The sequence below is a fragment of the Fusarium oxysporum genome, chromosome 8 (genome assembly GCF_000149955.1).
Source record: "Fusarium oxysporum f. sp. lycopersici 4287 chromosome 8, whole genome shotgun sequence".
Taxonomy (NCBI): domain Eukaryota; kingdom Fungi; phylum Ascomycota; class Sordariomycetes; order Hypocreales; family Nectriaceae; genus Fusarium; species Fusarium oxysporum.
This window is the reverse complement of record NC_030993.1, coordinates 1,161,181-1,174,016: the sequence shown is the minus strand read 5'-3', so window position 1 is coordinate 1,174,016 and position 12,836 is coordinate 1,161,181. Positions and strand designations below refer to the sequence as shown.

Genomic DNA, 12,836 nt, shown 5'->3' with positions numbered 1-12,836 from the left:
TCATCACGTGGAACGGCTCGTCAATTTCAAGACGGGTTGTCCATCCCAGAGCCATTAGCCGAACACAGTGTCTTGAACATATTTCTCGCCATCAAGCCATCGTGTTCCTGGATCATCCGATTATCTTGCAAGGGTGTGGAACAAAGTTGCACAGGTAGCGCCAGGCGAGCGTCGTTTGGCTGTCCAGCTACCTAAAGACTCAGCCGTACAACGCAGCTACCCACCAGTCAAGACGCTTTGGCATACCCAACCATTACCGATGTGTCCCTCAACCTTAAGGTCTTATCTGATACCCAGATTTGTTCACAAGAAACGTCTTGCCTGAGGTTCTTGTGCAAGCGAGAGGGGCTCAGCTAGGACTGAACAAACTAAATTCATGAACACAACGCTAGCACTCTTACACATGAGCGGTAGGTTTATCATGAACAACTAGTTGCCCCCAGATTATATTTCTGACTGAGCTTTAAATTATTGTAGTGTGTAATCCAAATAACACTAGCGAGTTGAGAACCAACAACTCTTCGTCTAGGTAGCCAAAACTCTGACCCAGCCACGAGCAGAGAGCCGTGCCATGTGCAACCACCACACAAGCGGGATCCTACAGTTTTACCGAGGTCCCTTCGTTTGGATTATCAAGCGGCGGCTAGAGGATTTTCCCGTTATGGATAGAGCAAACAAAGCTGTTGACAATGGCCTCCGGTTTGCTTCGTATCAACTCACCCAATGTACCATGTCACGCAGACAGGACTCACACAAAGACATCTTTGAAATTCATCACCTTGTGCCTTTCGTTCATCTCAGACTCCTGCTCTCAAAGCTTCTTCTTACCTGTATCACCAATCAGTGGGCCATAGAAAATCATGATTAACATGGGAGCAATGCCCTGCGTATCACAGCACCCGTCATAGCCACTACTCCTAGAGCCGTGTCACTGTCAGAAAAGATCTCATGTACTCCGCAGTTGTAAAAGCCTTTTGGTTATTTTCTTCGGTGCAGATGTTTGAGGTTGGCGACGGTATTGAGTGGCCTCTTCGCTTGTAGTCGTGTAACGTTTGAGGACCGTGTCTCAATATTAATTCGGTCCTTCGCCTTCTCCGGCAATATAGTTACCAAGTGGTATGAATGTTTCAAGAGTGTTATGTTCAAAGTCAGGTGTGTTGTCTCTTCGCCTCCAGATTCTCTGCAGATCGACTCGATATGAAGAGCTCCAAACTTTTCCAATCGGATACAACTAAAGATCTTTGAATTAGTACCTACCAACAGATTATCTCAACTCTAGGTACGAGAGTCTTTTCTTTCCAGGAACGTACCAAAATCAAAGGGCTCCTACTTTGTCAAGACCGGAGGCCGTGCCTTCGCTTGAGAAAACTCGACTGCTGCCCCAGGCCTTTAGCTGCACTATTACTTATCTTCACTACCAATCTTCTGGTTTCTTAAATCGACTCTTCAGCTTCGACATCGGATCCCAATCTATCTCCAAGCACTCAAGCGCTCTCAAGAAATTGCATCGAAATATTTGGAGCGGGGGAAAAGACCGATAGCAAAGATGGCCAACGAATATCGAATGTCTCTCTCCTATCCAAACCCATCCCTGGGTCAAATAGCAGTGACGGAGAATGCATTGGAAGAGAATGCTCCAATGACAACGGAGGTTATCGGATTGCGCAAACATTCGATCACTGGGCCTCGACGAGTAGTTCTTGTCATCTCGTAAGGGAGTTACTGCCTTGGCATATGATACTTGCTAATTGACATATTCAGGTTGTTGGCTGGACTTCTCTTTTCGAGCCTCGACACTTCCATCGTCTCGACTTCGCTCGTCACCATCTCGCACGACCTTGACGATTTCACAAACGCCCCTTGGATAGTTCTAGCGTACCTCCTCACATACATGGGTGAGTCCCTTGCAAGATCGTGAACCAAGAGAACATCCCTTGACAGGATGCAACAGGATTCGCTGCCTGTGTGTCCAAATTGAGTGACATCTATGGACGGCGCAACATACTCGTGGTATCATGGGTCATTTTCGTTGGTTTCTCACAGGGCTGTGGATCGGCAACTAGTATGACAGCTTTGTATGCCGCCTGCTCTGTAATCTGTTCTCAAGCTGACCCCTTTTAGGGTTGTATGCCGCGCTTTCCAAGGAATGGGTGCATCTGGTCTGTACAGCTTAACACAGATCGGCCTGGTAGAGGTTGGGCCTTCTCACAGTCCCAGTCTGATAGGGGCTATGATTGGTGCTACCCTCGCTGTCGCCTTTGTACTGGGTCCCATCATCGGCGGTGCAGTTTCTCAGCTTTCAGACTGGAGGTGGTTGTTCAACATGAAGTAAGTATTTTGGTACATACTTGAAGAAATACTGACGACGTCAGCATCCCTTTCGGCTTGTTTGCGATCCTCGCAATTACAAATCTCTGGCCGCACGAAGAAGTGGCACCCTTCTTCTCATGGAAGGCTTTCGCCAGCATTGATTTCCTTGGAAGCGCAACCCTCCTTACCAGTTCGGGCTTTCTTGTGTTCGCTGTTCAGCAAGCTGGCTCAGATACGTTCGCTTGGGGGAGCCCAGAGATCATCTCTGCTTTGGTCATTTCAGGCGTGAGCTGGCTCGTGTTCGTGTGGTGGGAGGTGCACCTGGAGACAAGGCCATTGCGCAACATCGAGCCAATTTTCCCGATTCGATTGATGCTTCAAAGAGTATACTCTGCCGGATTACTGTAAGTTGGAAAACAAAGATTCGCCAGTGATCGCAATTGACACCAATTAGGGTTACTTTATTCACCGGGTTTCCTTATATCTCACTTTCTATCGTCATTCCGGAAAGGTTTCAAATTGTCAGCCGTGAAGAAGTCCTAACGGCAGGGTTGCATATCCTCCCTATGCTTGGCGCTTGTGCCGTTGGCTCGTTTCTCGGGGGGGCCATTTCGAGCCGGAGAAACAACACGTCCATGACTCTTCTGGGGGCATCGTGTCTACAACTCCTTGGAGTCGGTCTAATGTCAATGTTGACGGGACCAGACTCACACAGTAAAGCCCAGTATGCCTTCCAAGCAATCTTCGGGCTTGGCGTCGGTCTTTCTTTCTCTGCCGCAACTATCATGACCAGTATACTCGCCGCTGAACGGAGTGAGCTCGCCTCTGCGCAAGGTGCAGTATCGCAGGCTCGTGTCTTGGGCGGTTGCATTGGTCTTGCGGTTTGTACTGTCATTTTCAACTCCCACGTCAATGAATATCTCCAGGACCATTTGACATCCGCTCAACTCGCCAGTCTCCACCGATCACCACTGACAAGCCTACAACTACCGGGACATCTACGAGACTTAGTTAGGGATGTTTATGCCGGTGCGTTTGCTGAAGAAATTAAGGTCATGATGCTCGTGTGTGCCGTCATGACAGCTTTATCTCTTTTCTCGCTGGAAAGAAACCCAGCGCCCCTGGAAAGGTTGACGGCTTTTCCTAAGGATCGGTTTTCTTCCAGAAGAGGCAGTGAATCTGCGACAGAGATGACGGATATATCCAGTATACGCCGTTCTGTTTGAGACTGATTCATATCATTCTTTTAGTTTATTGTGCACCACTATATTCGATCCCAAACAGATCGATCCTGGCGCGAACAAGTTGGTTTTGGTTTTGGGTGGCATATTTGGCGTTAGCTTACAGGCTTGTGTGTTTTCTCGTATATGGCTGTTGAAATATTCTGATTATCGCGGCGTACGGTAGCATATGTACGGGGGCTCTGTTAGCATAGGTCTTCAGATACTGATATTCTTTGAATACAATAGCAATGAAAGAATACAATGGCTCGTTAGCTGACGGTTAATTTTGAACTCAACCGCTCGACTGCAAAAGCGACGATAAAGCCCTGTTGCATAGTGTGCCACTGAAAGGACTACGAAATGGGTGGTTCCCGTACCTGAAGACAAAGGCATCCCAAGACAAGTCTCAGTTACTCGTGATGATTCTTAAGCAAATAGCTCCCTTGTACTACTCTGGTGCCCAACCTTGCATAGAACACAACGCTGAATCAACTGATTGTAGAGGCGCCGACTGCAGTTACTACTGTACTACAAACTTGGTGTTTCTCCTCGGCCAGTCGGTCATGCACGAAAGTCCGCAAGCGGGGTTTCTTTGAGAGACCTCGTGATAACGCAAGAGCCGTCTTTGAGACGGTTTGGTGCCGCAAATGGAGTATGTTTCGAGAGTCAAGACAAACGGGGCGTTGGAAAATTATCAAGCTACATGTCTCGAGTTTTACCCATTGTGGCCTCATTTCTCCCGGTCCTAAGCCTTCACAGAGAATTGTTCATCAAAACGAGATCCTATGGCAATACTTTCTCTGGGGAGTGTCGTGTGACGAGCACGACTGTAGTCATATTTGGACGTCGAGATCTGGCAGAAAACATGCACGATGTGTGTACTATTGCTTCTCTTTTTCGATATTCGTGTTCTTTTCTAACCTATCGAGATAACTTGCAAGGCAATTGACGACCATTTTATCGTTTCTCAACAACTTCTAAAATCTTCACTATATTAATCGTACCCGACCCCTCGCCTGTAGGACTCTCTCAATATCGATACTTAATTTCGTACGTATTGATAGCAAATTCTTGGATCGGAATAAACATCTCCTTTGGGTCAGACTCGCGCAAAACTCCTCAGACGGACAGTCGGCACTTTTCGTCTTGAGCGTCTGGGTTTCCTGTAACACTTGAGCTCATTTCAAGGAACCCTGAAGACCAGCAGCGCTTGTTCTTAGGTGAGCAAATATCGTCCTTTCGCAGATTCTTCAGGAAAGGTTACTGGTTGTTTTTGCAGGGATCTTTGCCCCTTAGCAGGTTTCTATGGCCCTATAGTATTAGTTGTACTTAAGTCTACACGTACGACGACTTCTTGTAGTAAGAGTACAGACGGCGAGCAAAGTGTGGGTGATAGGTGATACAGTGTTCTATTTCGGTGATTATGCTTCTCAAGTTTCTTTATGCAAAATTGCAGAGCTTGTTTTCTACAGTAACTTCAACAGAGTCTTGATTATGAGGAGAAACGGAACTGGCTGGTGCTCGAAATGTAAAGCTGGCACTTCCTTCACAGTGTTTAATGGCTAATATGATTGAGAGGCCAGTATCGTGACCTAATTGTGTACCGTTCGCGGCGAGCGACCGGAGTCTGGAAAACGAAGGCTCTTTGCATTTTTCTCTTGAGTACTCAAAAGCAACGCCTTGATGCCTTTGAAATGAATAAAATTGCAATTATGTTGGTGGTCTGGCATGGCTTTGTTCTGTGCTTTTCATATCATCACGCTCACAGTTCGGTTCACGGATGAATATGTTGGGGACATAAATATGCCACTTTGCGGAACTCTTCAAGGCATCGATGTATGAAGGTAGCTGTTCGACTTATTTCGTGATTCCCTGTTCAGGAAGTGTGATCGGCACCACCAACAGCCTGAGGTTTGAAGTAGACGGTCATAACCCCCTGAGGATTAAGCGAGCCCTTGACAAAGTCCTTGAGCGCTTGGTGAGCCTGGCAACCCTCGTCATAATACTTCATGTCCTCCATGCTAGCGAACTCGGTCTTGGAGACAAAGGTATATCCCTGAGACCGAGCATCCTCATCGGCGGCGCCAACAACCATGGAGAGGATATAGGGTTTGCCGTCCTTGAACAGATAATCAGGTATGTACAAATAGAGATACGACTGGAGGCGACTCACCTTTTGCTGAGAGGCATTGAGCTTGTGGTACTGGTCCAGAAGCTTGGCCTGCTCATCCTTGCTAGGCAGCTTGAACATGGTGATTCGGTGCACGCGGTTGGCCATCTTGACGGTAGGGATCTGAGTAAAAGGTCTGGATATGGTTTTGATATGTTGCGAGACTCGTGCGGGGTTTGGTGGGATACGGCTGGAAGAAAAGGTGAGAGCTCGACAGACAAGCCTCGAATTCATATATGATCTTGTGATAGCTTGGAGAACCACAATGAGGGCAGTGTTAAGGTAAGCAATGCCCGAATTGGATAGTTGAGTAGTATTTAACGAAGACAATGCGCGAGGCGGTTTCATGCGGGCCAAACGCGGGGGCGGCTCAGGAGCTATCCCCGCCCACATATGGATCCCATGTTGGAGGTTGCTTTCTAACAGATACCAGCCAATCATCTTTCATTATTTCTCACAAGCAAGTACTTGGGATCATGGAGTTTCATTTCCGCACCTGAGCCCGAGTCATTCCGTTATTTACGCCGCAAAAACGGAATTCACTGATGGTTCTTGACAAGTTACTCTGCTTGGACACGATGTGCTTCTAAAGCTGACAGAGAGTTGCTCTCCCCTTCCTCCAAGGCTCGCTCATTCTTGGTCGAGGGTTGATATCTAGTACTTGGCGATATCTCCGACTGACATAGCTTTCGATATCGACCAACTTCACTCCAGAACCTACCCCGCCCCCACGAGCCGGGCTGTCAAATGAATCTCCAACTTCAACCATGAGAAAGGGCACATAGGGCCGAAACAGCCGGTAATCTATGAGGCGATATTGGCGGGACAATTATTTTCCATCTGTGTCGTCCAATGGAGCTGAAACCTCGGTGCACGGTAGATCAGTCGGCTCAAGGATTACCCCAGATTCACCCTGCTCTGAGTGGTCAGCGATTTAACCTTAACGCTGTAATGAACATGACATGGACGAAAGGAGTACCAGGCTTCGTCGCTTTGCTCCTTCTATCCCAGGCACAGAACTGTTCTAGATCCTGCGCCATGCATAGTGCATGAATGCTAATCAGGCTATACTGCGTCTAGGTGTCTAGTAAGCGAAAATACACTACGTACTCAGTCCAACAACACCAACCTCTTTAGCAATGATGGGGGTGTTTGGCTTTGACTTTGATCAAGAGAACAGAAACCACATTGGCAATTCTCTAGACTTGTGGGCTTGGCAGTCAATCTCATTGTTGGTAGCATTGACTGGACTGTTTATGCTGTCATGGTTGGATACGGTACAGATAGAGGACGATTACCTACTGCCGTTACTTTCTTTTCCTTGTCCTTTCGTAACTAACACGTCCATAGCCAAAGTCAGACATGATAATCAAGCTGTCGACTACGCACTCAATCAACCCTATACTGCGTTTCTGCCCCTTCCATCTCGATGAATCACCATCACCATAGATCTCTTCATCCAATCCTAGACCTTTGCCGTTTTATGTTCCCTTTTTGCTTTCCTGCTAACTCCTTCGCTAACTTACTATATATGAAAACAATAAAACCACTTTTGTTGTAAATACCGCAATGCGCACACAATAGCCTTTCTGACAAAAGGCGCTGTCTATAACGTTTTCGTTACCACGTACCCCTCCAATCCACCTTGGAGATCACCAAGTTGTCGACACAAGCTTTCAACAAGCGGAGGCATTGCCTCACTTGCTACAGGGTAGTTTTGTCGAAAGATGAGCCTTGCCAGCGACAAAACTGCCACATAGTTCGACACAGGCTCTAACTGAAGACGCAACCCTTCTGGAGACGAAAGTGATGGGGTGCCCTGACCGAGCTCAAGGAACATTGTCGTCTCCCTCGTCTCTGGTTCATTAAGTGGTAAAACTTCTTGTCCCATCCCTTGATCGCCGTTCGCTGTTCTCTGCGAAAGCAGGCCATACGCCCACAGCGTCAGACTAGCAAGGTAAACAACCATAGCGTTGAATCCTCGCAGGGTTGTTGGTATACACTCTTGTGCATGTCGAAGGACCTGTCCAGCATGCCAGGCAGCATACCGGGACTCTGGTCCAGGTAGCCAAGTGCTCTCTAATAACTGCATAGCTCTGCGAGATTCCTCGTCGCCCTTCCTGCCCGCCAGCCGCTGTACGTCGTCCAACGAGACATGTATGATCATCATGAAAAAGTCTGAAAGAAGCGATAGCTCAGGTTTTGGGGTCTGTGCAGATTTGAGCTGGGTTGACAGCTTACGAAGGCCCTCGTAGAGCTCTTGGTAAAGGGAGCGGGCCCATTCAGGAACATCAGATCCCGGCCGGCCTGGAGCTGCGTGATGGCATTGAGCGACGGCGTTACGATACGTCCAGATTTGTCCCCACAGCCCATGCAGAGCAGCTTTGCAGCAAGATTCTGTGTCCACCCACGTGTTCTGTTCAGTCATGACAAATTGACAGTCTCTCACATCGGAAAGGCGAGGGAAACCGGTAGGGGGGAAAGACCCCTTGGCCAAGTTCAAGTCCCACCATATCTGTGAATTACTAGCTTTCCAGAGATCACGAGCCGCCGGAAGTGCAAAGTCGAGCTGGCTGTATGCTAACGTAGGTCCTTTCCACGACACGATCGATGTTTGCATATCGTGGAGAAATGCACGGATGGCCAACCTGTACTCTAGTCAATATGCTAGCGACTTCGGCATGGTGATATAAGTAACCTTTTGTAAGATTCAATTGTCGTAAATGTTTGCCATTTCGACTCAAGTGCCTCAGAAGAGTCGCCAGCGTTGGGCGTATGTGTAGTCAAGTCTGACGTGAAGCTCAACTTCCCTGTTTTTCGAAGCAGCTATCCGCAATTAGCCTGCTAGCCAGACTCATAATCACAACAGACTTACAGTCAAAAGCTGAGGCGCGAAGCTTTCTGCCACCTCTGTCTGACGATTGAAGCCACTCCATTGACCAGTTTCAAGGTGGAGGACAGACGCTTGAAGAAATGTGATATCTCGCACGGCCAGGCATGAAGATTCAAGCTGTTTGGCAGTCAGCATGTGGTTTACCCTTTGCCAATATCTTTGGCTCACCATCGCTACACCATGGTCCATACTTACCCGTTTCCCAATGACACTTGCCGTAAGCTCATCAAGAGCCAGGCCGAATTGCCATATAGCCGGAGTAGATATACATGAAGCCCCACTTGAGACAACGGCAGAGAAAAGCTCTTGGCTAGTTGCCGAGGGATCGAATGACGATCTATGAATAAAAGCCTCACTTTTAGGGTCTTCGCTTTTGAAGTACGTCTCGATCATATAGCCCAATAACTCAGCTGATGGAAATGTTGGTACTCGATGTGGTGTCGGATTGTTGGCGAGAACCATGGCGAACATGCTGTCGCGTAAGTAGGGTGAAACGATAGCGGAGCGAGACACTGAGCTCCCTGCCTGACCATTGGCCTCGGGCTCATACAACCATACTGAACATTGAAGGGGTGCGTCGACCGAGACAGCATCTTTACGGCCTTGACGTGATGTGCGTTTTCCTACATTGCCAGACTGAGGATTTCGTGCGGTCACACCTAAGCCTGGGATCTTGTACGAGCCAAAATCTACATCCCAAGAGAACTCAATCTCCGGAAAGATGCTTTGCGTCGCTGCGAAAAACAAAGATTCCACAGGTGAATCCTCAAGTCTGGGCGCGCCAAGAAAAGAGGTGACACTGTAGTCAACGGTAGCATCGACGGCGTGACCTTGATGAGCAATAGCCGATTGGGGCAAAGCATAGGTAGCTTCACCGGCCGTAAAGACCTGGCTGTCGTTGCCTGTAGTTGAGGCAACCATTGAACTGTCCGAGGGTGACATACCAGCCTGCGACTCAGACGTCCGGTATTGGTTCCCGCGTCTCACTGGCATCTGACATGTCAAACTCTTACTACGGCAGCGGCTGCACGGTTTCTGATCTTCGCATTTTGCCTTGGAAGCAGCGCAATTGAGACATGCCTCGGCGGCTCGGTCGCTTCTTCTGATGAATGGGCGGTCTTTTGCGGTCCCATCTCGATCGTGGGTAGTCTCATGCCGTGTCAAGAGGTCAGCGCGATTGAAACGCTTGGGACATCGGGTGCATTGGTACGGCCGGGCATTCTCGTGCGACCTGAGGTGTCTGGTCAGGTGGTCGGCTCGCTCATAGACGCGACGGCAGATATGGCAGACGTGAGACGGCGATGAGGCGGACGCATCAGAAAGTTTTCTCTTGGCAGGCAACGTAGAAGCAATTCTCTGGGGTGTTTCCCCTTGGTGTTGTTGCAGTGCGGGATCCAGCTGCTGCTGAAAGATTTGATGCTTCGAGGGCGACGCGGGAGGCAGTGAATGCTGCAATTCATGCTGTTCCTGCTGCAAGGGTGGCTGGGCCCGTTGATTCGAATCGGCTACGGACACAGGCGCTGCGAGGGAGAAGAGGGACGACAGGAGCATGTCTGAGCCGGCGGCATCGCAAAGAATGTCGATGCCATTCTGCTCCGTGGCCGCCATTGGATTCGAAGCCGTCGCCTCAGACAAAACCAAGCCAAGCCGGACTGTGCCGTTCTGGCCGCGGGGGTATTAGCTAACCGGACGTGGACTGAGAGAAGTAACCAGTCGCTTGAGTCAAGGCAGCAGGGATCGCTGACTGACTGTTGAGGGGATCGCGAGACAATCCGATGCCGTTGTAGTTCGGAAGAGAGGGGGCGGGGGGCGGGAGATGGGCGGCAAGCGTTAATGGATTCTGGTGGGGTTCGCGGCTGTCCAGCGAGTGACGGCAATTCAATTTCACCATCAGGAGCTGAGCATGTCGAGTTCCACTTTCCGGAGCCGGGCCAATTCAACGGCCGGCCATAACGGGCGGAACCAATATGGAATCCAGTAGTCGGAACCGGCGCCGCGTCCGCAGTGTCTTAAACCACGTATTAATCACATTGTCACGGTGAGCGCGAATTGTCGAACAGCTAAAACTCAGAATAATACAACACTGAGCTTTACACCTGGGATGAATGCATTCCTCCATGTCAGTTCGATGAACGTGAGGTGGCTGATCAGGGGAGTTTTCTTAACTACCCCCTTGCGTCGCCCTCAAACTTTGACAGCTGAAGTGACTCCCTTCGTTAATCTAAGAGTAGCAGCTGGCATCTTGCTAATAAGGTAGGCCCGTGCCAACGGCCCGGGTAGGCCAGTACGTACTGTACTTGTCAAAGGTGGTGTCTCAGCAGCCCTCGTTGCGTCACTCAAGCCACTTGATGAAGATTTCTCTCCTTTCAGCGCAAGGAAGAAAGTCCAGAACCCTAGTATGTCTCAGAGTAATTCTCACCTCAGTGCCAAGACTAGAATTGGCTGAGATTGGTTCGTGACAAAGGCGATCACACAATAGCGATATGTATTTTCCGTTGTCTTATAATTGCGTTTGGGTCACTAACCAGCCATAGACAGGGATGCCAAAGTGAGGAGTCACATATCAATCTTTGGTTTTATCTTTGACTTCACACAAAAAGCTAGAACATTATGAAGTTACACCGATTACAAAAAATTGACGATTTATTGCGTCTAGCTCTTACTCCAGTGCCGTGTCAAATCCTTGGCGTATCCAGGAATTGGCTGGGCTATGCAACCAATCCTGGACCCCAGTAAGGCCATCGGTAAGTGATTCTCGATTATCTGATGCACCTCATGTAGCTGCCCTGTGAGATTCAGCGAAGTGACAAGGTGGCTGATCCGAGCCACTCCCGACTTCCTGGTTGGGCTGCACTGGCCTATGATAATGCCTTGGTTCCGACCCATGAGCTTTTTCCTTCCATCGTATATCAATTTTAAGCATGACTCGGAGATCGCCGTGATTCGTGATTAACCAACGCGCACGAGCATGGTTTGAAGGTGCCCGTTGAGTCAGTGGGGAGTGGCAGAAAATCGCTGTCAAGACCCAAATCATACCCCTGGGCCCTGGCATTCTAAGACATGCTCGACGACGACGTAATAATAGGTCCGAGTGCCGCTGTGCCAATCAGAGGTCGTGGAGCCTTCCATTTCACGACGTGAGCTGACTGAAGTGCTGCAACAAGTGTCACTCTTGACTTGTCGCAGATCCCTCTAGTCGGAATAGACTTTCTTGCCTATCCATGCTAACGAAAAATGGCACTTGGGGATATCTCATGTCATGTTCAGCTGATATTTGAGATCCACAGTCCTGTGGTTCGCAGCGGCGAGAAATGCTCAACAACATCTTGGCATTGTGCTTTTGGGCAAGCTCTGAACCAGGTAGAAGCAGTCAAAACTGTGCTAATTAGTTACATGTTCATTTGAGGTTCTCATAAACTCACCTCGACCCTGGGATAGATCTAGTCGACACAAGGAGTACCGCAGTATCCGCAGCAGCGACCAGGAATTACCCAAACTTCTTTGCCAGCTAAGGCACAGGTAGGACATCGAGTGCCAGGAACTTTCTGAGCTCTGAAGGCACTGCACAAGACCCGAGGTCCAGCAGATTTGAAGGTTTCGACTACAGCCTGACATTCTAGTTCCGGCTGCAACAACGATGCTGTGTTTTGGTATTGGTCTCCATGGTACAGCATGGAGGGCGAGGGGATGGGTAGAATATCTTGATGGAGGGCCATGATGGAGGTCGTCTCTTACTTGGGTTGACAGCTTGATGCAAGAGAAGAACGACTCTGTGGGCAGGCAATATATAATAAAAATTAAAGTCACGAGCACTGTATCATAAAGCTTGGAAAGGCACGAGCTGTTGAAGTATGGGGGCTGGATGAGATTTATGGTTTTCGAGGACTAGTAATAGTGTGTAAATGGACTGAGGAGGCCCAGGAAGGGTAAAATCAAGGGGTCGAAGAACAAAGTATGGGTATTGCTCAAAGACAAGACAGGTACGCAATACCCTGACACAAGGATGATGCTCCCATTCACTCGATGATCAGTAGCGTGTACAACCTACCGTAGTCTCGGTGGGCATGCTGGGGCCCAGCGGTGGTAGCATCAGACCTGTCATATCGACTTCCTGCGAGTCTTCAAGCTGTCATTGCTTGCCAGGGAGGTGCGTGGCGCCGCCCTTGAGCAGGGCTGTGGGCCATATCGATGGAGGCGGGGTCTTCTTTGTTTGGATCTTTTCTTTTGGTCTGTTCCTGAA

General features: G+C 49.0%; 4 protein-coding genes across 5 annotated transcripts; 1 reads left to right on the top strand and 3 right to left on the bottom strand.

The window, feature by feature from the left end:
* Positions 1 to 1,451: 1,451 nt before the first annotated feature.
* FOXG_03050 (uncharacterized protein) lies at positions 1,452 to 3,536 on the top strand (the record flags this gene model as incomplete). Its single annotated transcript, XM_018380559.1, has 6 exons — positions 1,452 to 1,710; positions 1,762 to 1,895; positions 1,952 to 2,075; positions 2,122 to 2,328; positions 2,373 to 2,714; positions 2,765 to 3,536. The coding sequence occupies exons 1-6, from the start codon at positions 1,547 to 1,549 to the stop codon at positions 3,534 to 3,536; spliced, it is 1,743 nt and encodes a 580-aa protein (XP_018236851.1). The 5' UTR covers positions 1,452 to 1,546.
* A 1,386-nt stretch (positions 3,537 to 4,922) lies between these two features.
* Positions 4,923 to 6,086, bottom strand: FOXG_03049 (uncharacterized protein). Its single transcript, XM_018380558.1, has 2 exons — positions 5,707 to 6,086; positions 4,923 to 5,652 (listed from the first exon to the last, which is right to left on the bottom strand). The coding sequence occupies exons 1-2, from the start codon at positions 6,049 to 6,051 to the stop codon at positions 5,410 to 5,412; spliced, it is 588 nt and encodes a 195-aa protein (XP_018236850.1). The 5' UTR covers positions 6,052 to 6,086; the 3' UTR covers positions 4,923 to 5,409.
* A 532-nt stretch (positions 6,087 to 6,618) lies between these two features.
* FOXG_03048 (uncharacterized protein) lies at positions 6,619 to 10,415 on the bottom strand. 2 transcript variants are annotated; one of them, XM_018380556.1, is made up of 5 exons: positions 8,765 to 10,415; positions 8,579 to 8,713; positions 8,402 to 8,529; positions 6,833 to 8,351; positions 6,619 to 6,779 (listed from the first exon to the last, which is right to left on the bottom strand). In XM_018380556.1, exons 1-4 carry the CDS (start codon positions 10,202 to 10,204, stop codon positions 7,310 to 7,312), a joined length of 2,745 nt encoding a protein of 914 aa, XP_018236848.1. In that variant the 5' UTR covers positions 10,205 to 10,415; the 3' UTR covers positions 6,619 to 6,779; positions 6,833 to 7,309. The 2 variants fall into 2 exon arrangements, with proteins under 2 accessions (XP_018236848.1, XP_018236849.1); XM_018380557.1 differs by having other exon boundaries at positions 8,792 to 10,415.
* Positions 10,416 to 11,090: 675 nt separating this feature from the next.
* Positions 11,091 to 12,608, bottom strand: FOXG_03047 (uncharacterized protein). The gene is made up of 2 exons (XM_018380555.1): positions 12,019 to 12,608; positions 11,091 to 11,972 (listed from the first exon to the last, which is right to left on the bottom strand). The coding sequence occupies exons 1-2, from the start codon at positions 12,209 to 12,211 to the stop codon at positions 11,860 to 11,862; spliced, it is 306 nt and encodes a 101-aa protein (XP_018236847.1). The 5' UTR covers positions 12,212 to 12,608; the 3' UTR covers positions 11,091 to 11,859.
* Positions 12,609 to 12,836: the final 228 nt, after the last annotated feature.